The sequence below is a fragment of the Rhinichthys klamathensis genome, unplaced genomic scaffold (genome assembly GCF_029890125.1).
Source record: "Rhinichthys klamathensis goyatoka isolate OS25496 unplaced genomic scaffold, OSU_Roscu_1.1 h1tg000301l_1, whole genome shotgun sequence".
Taxonomy (NCBI): domain Eukaryota; kingdom Metazoa; phylum Chordata; class Actinopteri; order Cypriniformes; family Leuciscidae; genus Rhinichthys; species Rhinichthys klamathensis.
In genome coordinates this window covers 1914665-1931194 of record NW_026606820.1, presented here as the reverse complement: position 1 = coordinate 1931194, position 16530 = coordinate 1914665, and the positions used below count along the sequence as shown (strand labels likewise).

Sequence of the window (16530 nt, the reverse complement as noted above, 5' to 3'; positions counted from 1 at the left end):
AGTTCCGCTCTCTGGTCACCCATCCCTTCACTTCTTACAGGGGATTATACTGAAGATTCAGTGGGGTTGAAGGATTAGCCAAGGCAGATTAAAGTGGCTATCCTCAACCTGGTAATCCAGCCATCTGTCAGAAAGCAGCCAGGCAGCATTGGGCTGCAGGGTGTGATTTGTCTCCCTTTCTCAGCTTGCTAATTAACACTGCCAAGGACCAGCTCTCACAGGCTACAGGACATAAAGTCTGATTCAATACAGAAACACTCTTCGAAAGAGTTTAAAATGGAAGAGACATATCTGCTTGACCATCCTGGAGTAAAAAAGAAGATTCTGCATGGAGGTCAAGGACCGTTGCCACATTTTCCGAAGGGAACTAAGGTATGACGACACATATATGGTCCTGGATAATGCTTTTGATTGGTTATTTGTTTGGATGGATGGGTGCATGTTTAACCACTTTTTTGATTAGAAATGGTTGTAGCTTAATTCTATTGGTGATAAAATGATTTTAAAATGACAAAACATTTGGTCCATATAATTGCACAGAAGTTTGGCAACCTATCATTTTGGACAGCGGCTGAGGAACACCGTATCTGTGCCAGGTGACTTTTCTCCCCCCTACTTGTCCAGCCATATGCTCCTCAGCCTGGAGAGGATGACAAACATTTTCCATGATAATGCGGTGCCAACATTAATCTCTCTCTTACCAGCTGCGCTCTGTATTCGCTCTGTGTGCTTTCGTTCCATCAAGGTGTCTCCATCAGTATACTTTAAAAAGACTATACATTTAAATGTCTTATAATGAAGACAAAGTTGGACTAGGAATGAAGATATTAGGATGGCATCAGGAAAAAGACTTCCTGTCCTGCTTGAAAACCCTGAATTTCTCTCACCAACATATATGAACATGCACCAAGTAGCAAGTTACAAGATGTGCACGGTGTACTAAGCAGGAAAAATATCTCTGCTTTCTCTTAATCCTGTTTTTATTCTCTCTTTTTTCCCCTCTCTGCCTTCCTACCCACAAAGCTGGCGTTCCACTTCCAGACTCTGTTGGACAACTTTGAAAGAACTGTGATTGACGACAGTCGCAAAAATAAGCTTCCCACAGAGATTTTCGTGGGGAGAATGTTCAAGATGGAGGTGTGGGAGGTGCTTTTAACCTCCATGAGGATTGGAGAGGTGGCAGAGTTTTGGTGTGATGCCACTGTAAGTGTTTGAAATCAAACTAAACCTCTTGTTGTGCCTCCCTAAAATGCAGGCAAAAAGGGAGCAGATTATGCATGTTTTGTTTGGGGGGGTAAAAGGCTTTTTGATTAATATTGCTTCTTTTAATGAAACTTTCAACCACATTCAAGTGTTGATAAAAAAAATAATACTTCCAGCTAGAATAAAACAGTTTTTGTTTGTTTGTTTTAAAGGAGATGCTCTGTTCTTTCTTTTGATATTTTGCATGTTCAGATATTCATATAAGAAAATAATCAGGGGGCCATGACATTTTTGTGAAGATTATCAAAAACGCTGGCAGGGAAAGAGCTAATTAATCTTCACATAAGGCTGGAGGAGAATATATATATATATATATCTGATATATTTTGCGGTCTATTCTATTTTCCATTAACATTCTCATTTGCTGTTTTTATTCAAACACATGAAAGCAAATAAATAATCTATTCTGCAAGTCAAATGAGACTAAAGATTCCAGTTAGAAAAAATGTTGATCAAAAGGTCATGGTATGTTTGCTCCCCCTCTGCTGAATCTTTCAGCGCCATGGCAAAAAGAAGCTGTGAATGTGAGTTTGTGGCATGTATTGAAAGTGGTGCATTCAAAACACAATGTGCTACAAAAAACAAAAACAAATCTTTTGGCAAAATGTTTTCAGCAAAAACATAGTCCGATTCACAATCAAAATGATTATTCATGCTGTAATTAAAACGATACAGCATGATCAGGTCGGGGTAGTCTGATTCCTGAACAAATGACTCTTTTGAGTGAGTCAAAAATATACATTGCAAACAGAGTAGCTGTTTACAGTGTATCTGCTGTTAAAAGTATTATTTTAAATGTAAAATTTTAAAAATAACGGTTACCGATTTAAATCAGTCTGAACTGAATCGACCAGAGTGGTTACTGACATCTGTCAATCAGTATAATGAACAAAGTCAATTATTCATTAGCATTATGTTCAGTGATGTCCATATCACAGTTAGTGTTTTGCACTGATAGTACTGTATTGCTGCAAAAATAGTAGAAAAATGCTAGGTAGTTCAGTGGGAAACACTGTGATAATAATAGTTTTCTTTTTTTATACTAAGCACACAGGCCTTTATCCCATGGTGTCAAAAGGGATCCGACTGGCTGCTCAGGGAAAGGACCCTCTGGATGGCCAAAGACACATGTGTGGCATGGGAAATGTGTTTCACTACCACTCGACAGGTTTTCCGGAGCTCGATGAGATAATGAGGACACCTCAGCCTCTAATCTTCATCATGGAGTTAATCTCGGTGGGTTCACACAAAGCAAAGAAAACAAGCAAATACATACATACGCACCCTCGCACAACAACACACTCATTCTAGTTCCACTCCTCCACCATCAAGAGATTTCTCACTGCAACCCAAACAGCGTAACAGAATGTTACACAATCAAGTGCTACACGCCAGGAAAGAAATGCTGTTCCCAATTCTCAGAGCGCGTTTTCAATCCTCAACCAAGCGAGACGAGCACGCTCCAATTCTCTATCTTCCTCAGGTGGGCGACCCGTTCTCTTACCAGCGCGAGTCTTGGATGATGGAGAAGGATGAGAAGCTAAAGGTTGTACCCTCGCTGCATCTCTTGGGCAACGCTCTGGTCAAGCAGGGCCGGTTCCGTGAAGCTGCAGTGAAGTATCAGGAGGCTGTGGTTCTGCTGCGTACAGTCCAATCCCGGGTAAAAGAAAATCTAAATGACATGGGGGTTATGTAGAGAAAGCTTTAAGATACAACATTCAGTAAAGCATCTGATGAGTGCAGCTGAGTTTGTTTTCCTTCCGGTGTAGGAGATGCCAGGAGATGAGGACTACATTAATCTTGGCAGGCTTATCATTCCTCTGGTACTGAACTACTGCCAGTGCATGTTAGAGCTGGAGGAATATTACGAGGTCATAGAACATACAACAGAGCTCCTGGATAAACACAAAGGTAGGCCAGCTTGTTAGTATAAACCAAATGGTGAAGGATTGGCTGGTTAGCATGCCCCAATTTCCCTGATTGTAGATGCTGTAACTACACCATCTTTTCCTATTGACAGACATTCAGAACTAGCCATGCATAGAGTGCTGCAGGGATTGTTATTGCGTCCGAAATCGCATACTACCCTACTATGTAGTAGGTGAAAAACAGAATGTGCCAAAATAAGTATGTCCGAATTCACAATACTCATAAAAGTGTAGGCAACTTCCGCTGAGATTCTGAAGTGTGCATACGATGGACACTTTACTACCCATGAGGCCTTGTGAATGGCAGTGAAGCGACATAATGAAGCGTCCGGATTAAATTCATGCTACACACATTCATATTATATAAGACATACTTTTTTTAGCAGCCGTATTTAGCAGCTCAGAGTATGTGATTTCAGACACGGTCTATATATTTTTGTTGGACCACCCAGAAGTTAGCTTTACCTTGGTTCCCTCGACAAAAAAACGATCAGCTTTTGGATTATCGGATAAAATAAGCTCTATGATCAAGAAAAGTTGTATGATTCTTACAATTTTTGTTGACAAATGAACCCGACTTTTATACATTTTGAAGCCTAAATAAAATCTACAGTAAAAAGCTAAATTTATCATCGCATGACTTCAACGTCACCACCACTAAGCTTCCGAGTATAAACATAATGAGGCTGTTAAAGTGGACTAGTGAGTAGATGAGTTTATCTGTTTGCCATGATGACGTTTAATCTCCCAGTCAACCTCAGTAGTCCCATTTATCCACTTATCAGCAACCGCCTAATTAAGAGTATTGCAGCACTCGTTTTCATTAAATGAAATTCTTTACAAGCAACATTTAATGCTGTAATATTTCTTCATATTAGAGTAGATGTTTTGCCAGTGCCCAAGGAAGCAACCATGGCAACAGTTCACTGCTCAAGCATTTTCAATCATTATCAAAGCACAAGTCCTCCCATTATGTAATAGATTATTATTAATACACATCACAAATGTATCACGAAACATTTTAAAATTCAAGATGAGTTATCTAATGATGCTAGCGACCCCCAAAAGCAGTTTAGGACTTGCAAGATTAAACTCAACCAATGTTGACTTTCCAACATCAAGTCATTGGATTCTCAGGAAAATGACAACCAACACAAATTAGCCAGAGACATTTAGGTTGAGTTGAGGTGATGTAGACCAGCTTAGTATCAGGCCATCTTTTGAATTAGCCTTTGCTTTTTTGGTTATCATAAATAATCCAATTGCATTCACTTTCATAATTGTACTCGGCAGCATGCATAGTAATCTCCGTCCTCTGTGGTTTGGGTTTGTTTAAGCTCGGCTGGCTGCATGAGCAGAAGGGACAGGAGTTGGTCTGTGTAAGCCCTCTTGAAGCATGTGAAGTGACAGATGTATGGTCTCTCGCGGTGGCTCCAGAGGCAGTGTGGGTAGCTCTCCTAATGAGCCTTATGCATATGCAGCCGGCACAGTTCCCCTTATCGAGGACACTCTCCTGTTTCCCCGTCCCCTCTAATTCCCAGTATTCATTTCATTCTGCCGCGCCCCATGTGTCACCCACACCTTGTTGTCTGTTTCGGTTCAAATTTTCATCTTTGCTCTCTGTACCATTTCTCTTGTGTGTCACCTGGGGAGCACATCCTTTTGAAATGTGCTCACAGAATCTGCTATGTTTTTGCCAGAGGCTGATGTTGGCTGTGGGAAGTTTCGGCTGAGTTTAAGATTTAGAGAAGAGCATGATCAAATGAAAGCTGTTGAGAGCCATCAATTGGGAATCTTAGGCAGGCTCTCGAGCCCACTCAACTGTATACTTGGTGTCCAACTTGGGTTAAAACGGTTTTTTTAATGATATGAAAGCAAATAATACTACTTCATATGAAAATACCTCTACAGCCTTAGTAGGTAAGTAACAGGAAGAGTAACTTTACAAATTAAAGTCCCATTAATGATCTTTTCCAGACTGTGTCAAGGCCTACTACAAGCGAGCGAAGGCCTATGCAGCTGTGTGGAGTGAGAGGGAGGCCAGGAAAGACTTCCAGATGGTCGCCAACCTAGACATCACACTGTCTAGGTTGGTGCAAAGAGAACTGGATCTTCTCTCTGAGAGAATGAAGGAAAAATACTGGGAGGATAAAGAAAGGTACTGGAACATCTTTGGAGAGAAGAAAGAGAGAGAAAGGGAATCAGAGGAGGAGGAGGAAAACTCTGCGATGCCTACAAAAGAGGAAAGCAAGGTGGAACATTCTCAGTCCCCTGAATATGCTGAGGAGGGAATAAATCCATCTGTAGCAGGGGAAAATAAGCATGACACCAAAAGTGAAGATTCAGCAGGAGAGGCCAGTCGCAGGATAACAGCTCTGACCGAGGGCAAGGACTGGCAGCAGATGCTACGGCTAATTTTGCTGCTCCAAGATGAAGGCAATTTCGATGTGAAAGAGCATAAATACACTGAGGCGACTGTCAAGTTCAAGGAGGCTCTGGAATATGTAGACCATCTCCAAACTAAGGTGAGCCTGTTGACTGAAAATAACGATAAATGATGACCAGGGCTGCATTTCACAAAAGCATTGTTGATCGTAGAGACTATTGGCTACATTAGTTACCATTGGCTCATGATGCTTTTGGGAAATGTAGCACGGGTCTGTGATACACTTGATCGCTGTAGAAGGCACTGAGGATAAGTCCCACCATTTAAAAAAAAAATCAAAATAAATAAATAATATATTAAGAGCTTAACTTTTGGAATTGTAGCCAGCCTCATAAAATGTGGAATTTAAAACCATAAACCATGCAGAAGCCTCTTACTTCAGTAATGGACTGAAAGCTCGTAGCTGTAATCTGAAAAAATTTCCGCCCATTTATCTAAAAACTACTGGGTGAATGTAACATCGCCTAATTAATATTCATGAGCCAAGAAGATAACATTTATAATATGTCCTCACAATATTTTACATTATTGGGACCCAAGTGGTGCTTTCTAATTCAAGCATCACAATTACTAATGCGCAGTTGGAAAATTGAACAAAACCTAACCATAAGTACTATGGTCATGAATGAATCTCAAATTGTGCGGCTTGTTTAGGATAAGTATGCTGTGTGCTGTCATTTTTCATCAGAGTTTCGTATTTGATGGAGTGATCTGAACACTATGAAAGACAATATCATAGAGACATGGGCTAAACACCTACAGAAAACGCTGTCAAAAATGATTCAGAACATCTTTGTAGCTGCACAGTTCCATGGCAACACTCACATATTCCTCAGAACTTATAGTAATATATACCTTCTCTTATCCCAGGGGAGATGTACATTGGGGATCCAAAAATTACTTAGCAGGAACGACAGGGAAGCTAAAAAAAATCCCCATGGGGAATCTGCAACTCAGTGCTCACTAAACCATATCTATCTCTCTGTGTTTTTGAGGTGGAACATGAAGGAGAAGACTGGGAATCTCTGGAGAAAGTCCGTCTGCCACTCTGTCTAAACCTCAGTCAGTGTAAGCTGGAGCTTGGGGAATACCAAGAAGTGGTGGATCTCAACTCTAAACTGCTGAAGAAACACAAAGGTGAGCATATACTCATTCACTGCAGAAATTAATATAGGGCGGTTGGATAAGACTAGTCTTATCAGTTAGTCATCTCATTTTTTTCTTCAAGGCTGGTCATACATTTTTGTATGTGAGTTACATATAAATCATATATGACATACACCACGTGTCAAACTCTTTGGTTTGAGAAGCACTCTACGACGTAGACACTCATTTGGTTGTGTTTAAGCATTAGCAGCAGATATAGATTGCTCCTTCGCCACCCAGTGCAAGTCAGCCAAACACTTTTATTGTCTGTAGTAAAAACAGAGCCTTGAGCAATGTCAGTTAGCATATACACCACGTCTCCCTATAAGCAACCACATCTCAATGCTTCACTCTGTCAGTGGATCTAGGAAGTTGAGCCAATTGCATCATTCACCATATTGAGATATCCCTTGGTATCTCCACACAAAGAGCATAAACTGTTGTTTATTATTGTATGAATTATTTATTATGAAGCCAATGTGATGTGGCAGGGCTGTGCCCGGTTGCATAAAGCACCTTAAGTTTTTCCCTTAAGTATGATACTTAAGGGGCGATTTACCCTTACCTAAGAGAACAACTTAAGGGTGTTGCATATAATCTCTTAAACGGTTCTCTTAGGTAAGGGAAACATTTAAGTGTTTCACGACAGCGATCCTGGATTCACGTTATAAAAGTCTGTTGTTGCCATAGATACGCAAAACACTAACATGTCGGAATATCACGTGTCAGTCCAGTGACGCTATCACGCAACACCGCGTTAGCTCCGAACGTGGCGGCAGTTTGTGTTGTTCACCGTCTCATGCTTTGGCATTTGTTTAGGTTTTGTGAATGCACTTCTGGCTCTGTGTCTCGAAATACAGCTGAGTATATTTCCATAGCATACCTGTTTTCTTCTGTCATGATTCCTTTTAAAACACAGAATCAGCTCGTTCTCCTGTGAATTTTTTGTCGGCCACACACTCTCCGTGCGCGCACTGACTTAACGTTGTGATAGTTTACATGCGAGTCGCGTGTAATGACAGACAGACAGCCGTCTAGTTTGATAGCGATGTCAAATATTGCGCGTCGATCAAATCGGTATTCTTGCAACAATTTTTCATGGCTAAATTGGTCCAAAGGGTTCTCCCTATTCCCTATGATCTTCAGCTGGTTTCATAAATTCAGCCATGTCGTCTTATTTTTGTCCGCGTTACTCTTAAGGTTACGATTTCCAAACCTTAAGTTATACTTAGGGAAATTACCGTTAAGGGGTTTTATGCAACACTTAACGATTACTTAAGTGAAAAAACAGCATTTAAGGGAAATTCTAAGTGTTTATGACATTTCACTTAAAAAAACCGGGAAAATTACATTTAAGGTGCTTTATGCAACCGGGCACAGGTCTTCACTCTCTCGCTTTCATCTCCGCCGCAGACAATCTGAAGGCCATGTACCAGCGGGCCCGGGCTCACTCGGCATTATACAATGAAGACGAAGCCCGCAGGGATTTCACTAGGGTCCTGCAACTCGATCCCACATTCAAACCTATCGTCAAGCAGGAGATTAAGAAGATGGGGGAGAAGATCAGAGTGAAGTGCGTCAACGAAAACAAAAACTACTGGACGAGCACTCAGGAGAAGTTAGAAAAGAAAGCACAGGTCAAAAGGGGAAAGAAGACAAAGAAAGGTGTGACATGGGCAGATGAGAGTAAGATACCGGAAGGAAATGATGAAGGACATTCAGGCTGCAGTTCCAAATCAGAGGAGAGCTGCAATGTCAAAGCAGGTAATAATGATGAAGGACAGGATGAGAAGAAAAAAAGTGAGAACCAAAGGGATGAGAGATCGCTGACCTTGAAAGAATCAAAGGCAAAAACTGATAATACGGCTGCAGATAGAGACGGGGATTCAGCCCAAATCAATGTGCTAGGAGAGGGTACACAGAGATCAGAGACCGATAATGACTCGAAAACTCTACTGACCAATGACATTACAAAGAAAAATGATGGCCAAGATGAGATCACAGATGAAAAACAACAGTCTCCTGAAAAGTCAGACAAAGATGCAAGCAGTGGAGCATCAAGGGAAGAAAGGCTGACGGACATGACTGGAGATGATGAAACAGAGGAGAGCAATACAGCAGCTGAATTTATTAAGATGGAGAAGACTAGTGTCGAGGAACCATCATCTGCGAAACCTGAAAAATACACCAAAAAAGTCAAATGCAAAAAGAAAAAGAAATAGATACCAATATCATATCCCATTATCTGAAGGAAGACAAACCAGACCAAGGTGTATACAACAAATAAAAATTTATTTCTTTGTACACAATGAGTAGAAAGCAGCCAGTAACTCATTCATTTTTAAAACGCATTTTTGTTTACATTTTGTACAGATTAAAAACACACGAAAACAAAAACTATATAGTGTTAATAATTAAACAAATGACTGCATTGCACATGAAAATAACATATTTTGCAGGGAAACACAAAATGTTTGTATTAAGGTCATTTGAGCTGAAAACATCATGACAGTGTGTGTAATGATGATGCCACGGGTTCAGAGGTTAAGTCAGTAAATGCCCTGTCGCTTAGTTCAACATTACAAACAAGCCTGTGACACAACGGTCTGCTACATACAAACAAAAATAATGAGTGCATTTGTTAATGAGGCAGATGGCTAAATTTAGCTAAGGCAGCCCTTAGCAATGCTGTAATTTCACACAACCCACAAACTCAGCACATCTCATTTTTTAAGAGAACACAAGGGAACTATTATGAAACGAGTTAAAAAGATCATATTAAGGAATACTGATTTTACATAATGGAGAATTATTATATTTTGCAAATGGTATGCATATAGGATCATTTCTATTCAATGTATTACATAATGCTACATGATTTGCTACCATGTTGGAGCTCATACTTTGTAAAAAAAAAAACAAAGAAAATCATCTCCCTTTCTATAGGCTTAAAAATAATTTTCTAAATCTGTATTTCTGTCTTGTTTTCTTGTAAAATTATCCAAATGCCCTTTAAAAGGATGAATTTATTTAAAAAACATGTAAGATTTCATTACTCGTTTTCATAGACTATATCGAATCAAAGTCCCTTTCAAGGGAAGTCTGCTCACCTATTTCAGGCATCCGAGACCAAGTCCTATCTACTTGAATGGGGGAATCCTGCTCGACAAACTCACAATTAAATAACATTGAAAATCAGCAACAAAATCTGACATAAACTGTAAACTAAATGTTGTTTCTCATGCTCAAATAGGGTTAACAACCGGAGCCACTGCAGTGACGCACTTTACCAATTGCTGATTAGCTTTTTTGTTTAGAAGGCGGGACTTATTCCCCCATTCATAATAACTAGTGTGAGTACATCTAAACTCTTTGTTTGAATCTTGATTTTTTCTTAGCCGGTTGTATTTTATTTATTTATTTTGGTCATTTGTTAAGAAAAAATCATTTCTGAAATTTTGCAAATTAAAATTAGCTTAAGATGTAATGCTTTCAGATAAGATATGACATTAAAATAACTGCCATTTGGGTAAGAACATTTTTTTAATTAAAAAAATATACTCTCTGAAAACAAGTCTTAATATGAAATTTAGCACATTTATAAGGTTTTAATGATGTTTAGATATTCTACTGGGGGGAAAAAGACAAAAATAAAATTGTTTTGCATCATTTAAATGAATTCAGAAAATCCACGTTCAGCGCTCTGGATCAGTTCTGACTATTTGGCATGGAATAAAGCAAACAAAATGCAGTGTGCATACTTTAATGTGAGCGTTTGTATATGCGAGTCCCAAATAAGCATTGGAATGATAAATGGGTGTCGCTGTGGATAGAACGCCAGATGTTGATCTTAATGAGGAGCCATGCAAGTTAAACAGAGGCAGGCATATGGAGCGTAGGGGAGTTGAGTCCCCCTCTCTTTCTCCATGTGCTTATTTGTATCTCCTCCATTATGATGCCACATCACCTTTCCAAAGACCTACCTTCAGCACTGTCCTTGGGGACAGTTTCTTAGCAACCGCATCAAAACAAACAGACAGCTCGCTGCTGTCATGTAAAATGAGATCGCAATACATGCGAAAGGAAGTCGGCGATGGCACAGTGAAAAAACCTACAGTGTGCAACTAGGGTCACTTTTTTTTTTTTTTTTTTGATGGAGAATGGGAGAACAAGGAATCATCGTACTTCCAACGTGTTAGCCAAAATAAATGGAGAAAATCTCTTGTTCTCTCAGCTGCAATAATCTCAGTCCTGTTTGCAGGGGCTGCGGTGTCACAACCCATCACAGTGAATATTCACACACTTTTCTCTTTCCCATTTGCAGTCTTTCTTTCACAACGTAACGTTATCTGTTCCCGCTCTCTTGCTCGCTATCTATTTCTCTTTTCTACTCAGTACACCCCCAGCATCTTCTCAGCTCATATAAATCTGACACCCCACAGTAAATCACTCGACAAAAAAAAAAAAAAAGAAGAAGCGGCCTTTTTTCTCGGTTTACAAAGAGCATGATCCATTTGCCATCCTCCTCCCTCGGCATAATGTAAAATAATCCTTCCACACACTTTCATTTCCCTCCTCAGATTGTGGAAATGCTGAGATCTGGAGAACAGCGTTTGGTAAACAAAATACTTCCATCAGGAGGACAACAATAAGACATAGAGATGTAAGGCTGGTATTCTTTAATGAAAAAAAAAGTCTTTGAAGACTTAAGGCATAATAATAAGAGCCGCGCTCGTTTTAAAATGAATCGGCTGTGACTTGGGTGTAAAAGAGCGTCCCAAGCCAAAGAGAAAAGGTCAGGGCGAACATACGTCGAATCGTCTCCTCGGGTCTCTACTTTCTTGTTCATGCCATGCTGGACAGCTGTAATTTAACGGCAAGCGCTCTGACAACAAAACAACAGTACAAATCTCCTGAGAGACCTTTCCCTTGTGACCGGAAAACCAACAGCCAAGAAATCCGCTCATCTGTGCAATAGAGCCTTTCTGTATGAGTGGCTGCACTGCAAAAAATCAATTTCTTAATCAGGATTTTGTCTTGTTTTCTTGTAGAAATACTTAAACAACATTAAAAACCAAGTAGGCTAGCATTTACCTGAGAAGCAATTTTAAGATGAGACGTGTTTTTTCAGAGAATAAAACAAACAAAATAGGCATTGTCTTTTAAATAATAGATCAATTTAAATGTTTTCACAATCGAATTAGAATAACTGAACTATATTCTCTTTTTCATAATATTTGAGGAAATTGCAGTTTTGAAAGGAACATGCTCATCAAGGCTTTTATTTATATATTTAAAAACAGTAATTTTGTGAAATATTATTGCAATCGAGAGTAACTGTTTTCTATTTTAATATATTAAAAAAATATTATTTATTCCTGTGTTGGTAAAGCTGAATTTTCAACATTACTCCAGTCTTCAGTGTCACATGATCCTTCAGAAATTATTCAAATATGTTGATTTGGTGCTCAAGAACCATTTCTTATTATCGATGTTGTAAACAGTTGTGCTGCTTTTTTCTGGACGCTGTGATGCATTTTTCAGGATTAGAAATAGAAAGTTCAAAAGAAAAGCATTTATTTGAAATTGTTTTTGCTGTTACTTTTAATCAATTTTAATGCATCCTTGGTGAATAAAAGTCTGATTTCCTTAAAAAAAACCTCACCTCAAACTTTTGAACAGTAGTGTATTTTTTTTTTAAGATGTTTATATATCTGTAATGAAAACAAGGCAAAAATACTAATCAAGATAGAAAATGGTTGTTGCAGTTCATGTCTCTGTATACCATGTATGCATTTAAGAGTGATTTGCACTTTTAAGGAAACTGTGTTAAATGAAAGAGAAAAAGAGCAGGGGGGAAATGGAAAAGAATGTCAGGGCAGGAGCGCAATGCTCATTGGGCACTTTGGCATCTTAAATAAATGATGGCCTCAACCGAAGACGTGTCATCCTTACAGTGTAAATAAGCTTGCCGTGTGTCCCGACAGTTCAGGGGAATCTGTTCTTTTCTGCTTCACAGAACAAGGGCCACGCATTTCCAAGCATGATTTAATGGTATGTGTTTATGTGCATGAGTGAGTCCGAAAACCATTTTAAAATGAGAAGGGATACCTAAGGAGAGACACTTTCTGCCTGGTGTAAGTCTTGTTTGTGGTTCTTGTGCTGTATTGAAGCCACACAAGTTGCATTACTACACGGGTTAGCACAGTGTCCGGATCAGTGCAGGCCTTTGGCACCATGTAAACATTAGTTTGTTTAGTTAGCACTCAGATAATCCCACAGCTCTTTGGGATTGGCAAATGGTTGCATGCTGAGAAGGTTGTCCTGAAACTCTTCCGGTCCCTTCTCACAGTCCCCTCGTCTGTCCTTGGATTCGCCAGCCCCGCATTCCCAAAACCCTGCCCACGATAAGATGAGCAAAACGGCACCTGAAAAATGTAAGGAGAGTGATACATCATCCAGACAGATCAATAGAATGCAAAAATGTTTTCAAATGTATTTCTCTTTAACACACTGGGTAGAAGGTAGTCTTAAAGGGATAGTTCACTTTGAAATGAATTTTTGGTATGTTTTAGCTTACCTCAAGGGCATCCAAGATGTAGGTGTCTTTGTTTCCGCAGTAGTTTCAATTTTGATATTTTTAGGTCAAACCGTTCTTGTCTGTCAGTCATATAATGCAGGTCTATGGTCACCACCTCAAAGAGCATGCACAGAGAAGTCCAAATTAAACATGATTTAATGACTCGTAAATGTAAGGACACATTGATGGCCTAAGACACGAAACGAGCGGTTTGTGTGAGAAAACGAACAGTATTTATATCGTTTTTACCTCTTGTAACCACAGCCACGTCCAAGTGATCTGAGGGTGCGGGCGCTTCGGTCTGCACAAGCGCCGGAAAGCGATCTCTCGCACGGTTGTGAAAAAAATTGAACGTTGTCTGTTGATATATCGAAATCGTCTTCCATTGCGATTTCCTGTATATCTAAATATGTTTAGATCTTCACGGTGAAAGGTAACACTTCCGAAATCTCTGTGTAAACAATATGGAGATATTTTTGGTGCAAAACTACTGAATGCCTGTGACAGTGAAATTTGTAGTTGTAGAGAATAGCCACACATGTGTATCAGTAAATTTGAAGTCACAGAGATAAATGTTTTAAGAGTTGCAAACTTGTAGACTTTTTTTATCTTCCACAAACACAACACAACAGTTACACATTCTCAAATTCTTCATTGCAGGTGCTCAAATCCTATTCTACAAATCACAAATTAAGAAACTCGTACGCTCACATTTTTGCTGCAGTGAATAGAGGGTATGCGCATGACGTCACCGTCGGCTGGAGTGAATGCGGTCACGCCCACAAGTGGCAAAAAGACTGAGCGGCAGCATTTGTTTTCAGCGTGAATGCCGTGAAAAACACACAAAACACATCTAAAACGTGAAAGAGCTTTGCGATTGACTGCACAACTAGATTTGACCAGAAATCTGAGGTACTGTATATTTTTACAGACTGCAAAAAGCTACAGAACAGACTATGCATAATTGGATGTTTTTAAATAAACACTGACAAAAAACTATACAAGTTTTAGGGCTGGACGATATGATGATATACAGTATAACATTAATATAAGTGATCACTCGGATTTAGACCTATCTATATTGTATTTATATAAAACGTTTACAGGCAAATTTTCTTAATTTATTTCCCATGCGTCGAAATCAGGCACATATAAACGTCAGGAAACACGATTCCTGGCTGCATGTCAATATTCATGGATCACTGGATCTTTGATAAGTTGTAAGAGAACACTATATCGAGTCCAACTTTTAGTTTAAACTGATAATAGTTTGTTTTACTCGCGTTTTCGCAGTTTCCCCTATTAACTCCAGCCACGCAGCAGCTCTTTTGCCACTCAGTCCGGCTGAGGGGGGCGTGTTCTGGCGGGAAAGTGACGTTAATGCATTCCCTCTATATAGCCCCTTTCACACAGAGATTCCGGAAAATACACGGATAAAGTGACCCGGTATTTGACCCGGGTTCGTTTGATTTTGCTTCATTCACACTGCCAGTGATTTGCCGGAATCAGAGAGCGCGTTCACACACAACCCGTGTATGTTCCGGAAAGACGCGTGACGTTGGTTGTGACGGGTCTCTACTTCAGTCCAGTTTGCAGACATTTTTTCGTTCTTTCTTGTATCGTTGACGAACACAAACTTTCTTCTAGAGTAACTGAGTCGCACGATAACTACGTCATTGCAAAGGCTCGTGAATCATCAATACGACACACCCCTTATACGGCATTGGTTCTGGCTTTTGTTCACACAGCGCGCGTTCCGGGTCTGAACACGGCAATGTTACTAGGTCCCCAACCCGGCATCGATCCCGGCATCAATCCCGGGTCGTGTTTGCGTTCACACAGAAGGCACTCTGGCAATTTGCCGGCAATTTGCCGGGTTCAAAGAGCTGTGTGAAAGGGGCTTATGGTGCAAAAGGCATTTACACACCTGCATAAAAAAATGTGAAGTCACCGAGAAGTTTTGCTCATCTGCAAATCAGTATGTGAATTCATCCAATGAGAGTTGCACACTTGTAGAATATTTTCTCACAAATGTCTTGTATATTTTTCTAGCACAAACACTGTAAGTAGCTACATAACTACAGCTGCTTGAATCTGCTGCGACGAATCTCAAACACGGTTTTTCGCTTTCAAGTGACAAGTTTCGCGCGCTCTCCCTTTTGCACCAAGTGCACAGTGAAATGTGGTGCAAAAGTGAGTTGTGCATCTGTAGAGGCAGTGGGCGGAGCCTACATTAATATTCATGAGTTTCCCGGGCATGCGCACAGAACTGCTCATTCTAGTTCACGCTCCTCGTTTCTCAGCAGGTTTAATGGATTATTTCAAGAAAGGTAAATATAGTTTCAGTGCGAACCTAAAATACAATTGTGTATCATTTCATAAAGTTCATAATGTTTTTATTAGTTTGCACGTTTTGTGCATTCATTAATGACTAAATGATTGATGGCATTCACTTCGTGTAGGCCTATATAAAGCACAGCAAACTTCAACTCGTTCATTTCGTTGTGCTTTTCCTCTGTACATTGCAATGTTTTAAACTGTCGTTTATCATTTGTTGAATGTCACTTTAATAAAAAAAAAAAAAAAAAAAATTACAAACAAAATATACATTTACAAAAAAATATTACAAGGTTTAAGGTTCCACTTTTACCATAAAAACCAAACATTCCAGAACACCTGAATGATTACAAGCAACACTTATTTCCAACAGAAGAGCAGATATAGAATATTCCTAAATACATGAACCATTACCATTCAATTTATTTATTGCTAAGCTCTTCTGATACCTTACTTTATGAAGCTTTACAACTGTGTCATATCTGGCAATAATCTCTGGGAAATAACTCCACAACCATATCAGTGTCCAAATAAACATTTTGCACCCTACACTGATGTTTCTCTTTGTCATGTTCTTTCTTTGACCTTATGTTGCTCTGGGTGCCTGGATGATACACAATGATGATCATTGATACAAATGCATGATCTACTTCGTACTTGAACTCTTGAAAAATGAAACCTTTAAACTTTGTTGGATCGATGTTAAAACATGACATTCTGGCATTTTCATCAATTAAGATTTGCATGACAAAAGTTTGGAATCACTATGATTTAAGAAATGTTATACTTTTATAGCAGGCAAGGTCAATTTCCACACTCCATTAAGCAGC

At 39.4% G+C, this 16530-nt stretch overlaps 2 protein-coding genes across 4 annotated transcripts in view; one reads left to right on the top strand and one right to left on the bottom strand.

Moving 5' to 3' along the window:
* The first annotated feature begins 80 nt into the window (after positions 1-80).
* Positions 81-9168, top strand: LOC130103963 (golgin subfamily A member 6-like protein 24). The gene is made up of 8 exons (XM_056270321.1): positions 81-372; positions 1024-1203; positions 2311-2499; positions 2747-2923; positions 3033-3174; positions 5169-5716; positions 6633-6774; positions 8197-9168. The coding sequence occupies exons 1-8, from the start codon at positions 277-279 to the stop codon at positions 9003-9005; spliced, it is 2283 nt and encodes a 760-aa protein (XP_056126296.1). The 5' UTR covers positions 81-276; the 3' UTR covers positions 9006-9168.
* Positions 9169-12477: 3309 nt separating this feature from the next.
* The window catches only part of drp2 (dystrophin related protein 2), a 207222-nt gene continuing 203169 nt past the window's right edge, over positions 12478-16530 (bottom strand). For all 3 annotated transcript variants that reach the window (XM_056270290.1, XM_056270291.1, XM_056270292.1), the window contains one exon: positions 12478-13211. The gene's annotated coding sequence lies outside the window, so the exon portion shown is untranslated. The remainder of the gene's footprint in view (positions 13212-16530) is intronic.

Coding starts and splice junctions, on each gene's coding strand:
- LOC130103963 (XM_056270321.1), top strand. CDS start 277: ATGGAAGAGACATATCTGCTTGACCATCCTGGAGTAAAAAAGAAGATT. Junction 1,204..2,310: donor AGTTTTGGTGTGATGCCACT/GTAAGTGTTTGA, acceptor TTTTATACTAAG/CACACAGGCCTTTATCCCAT. Junction 5,717..6,632: donor TAGACCATCTCCAAACTAAG/GTGAGCCTGTTG, acceptor TGTGTTTTTGAG/GTGGAACATGAAGGAGAAGA.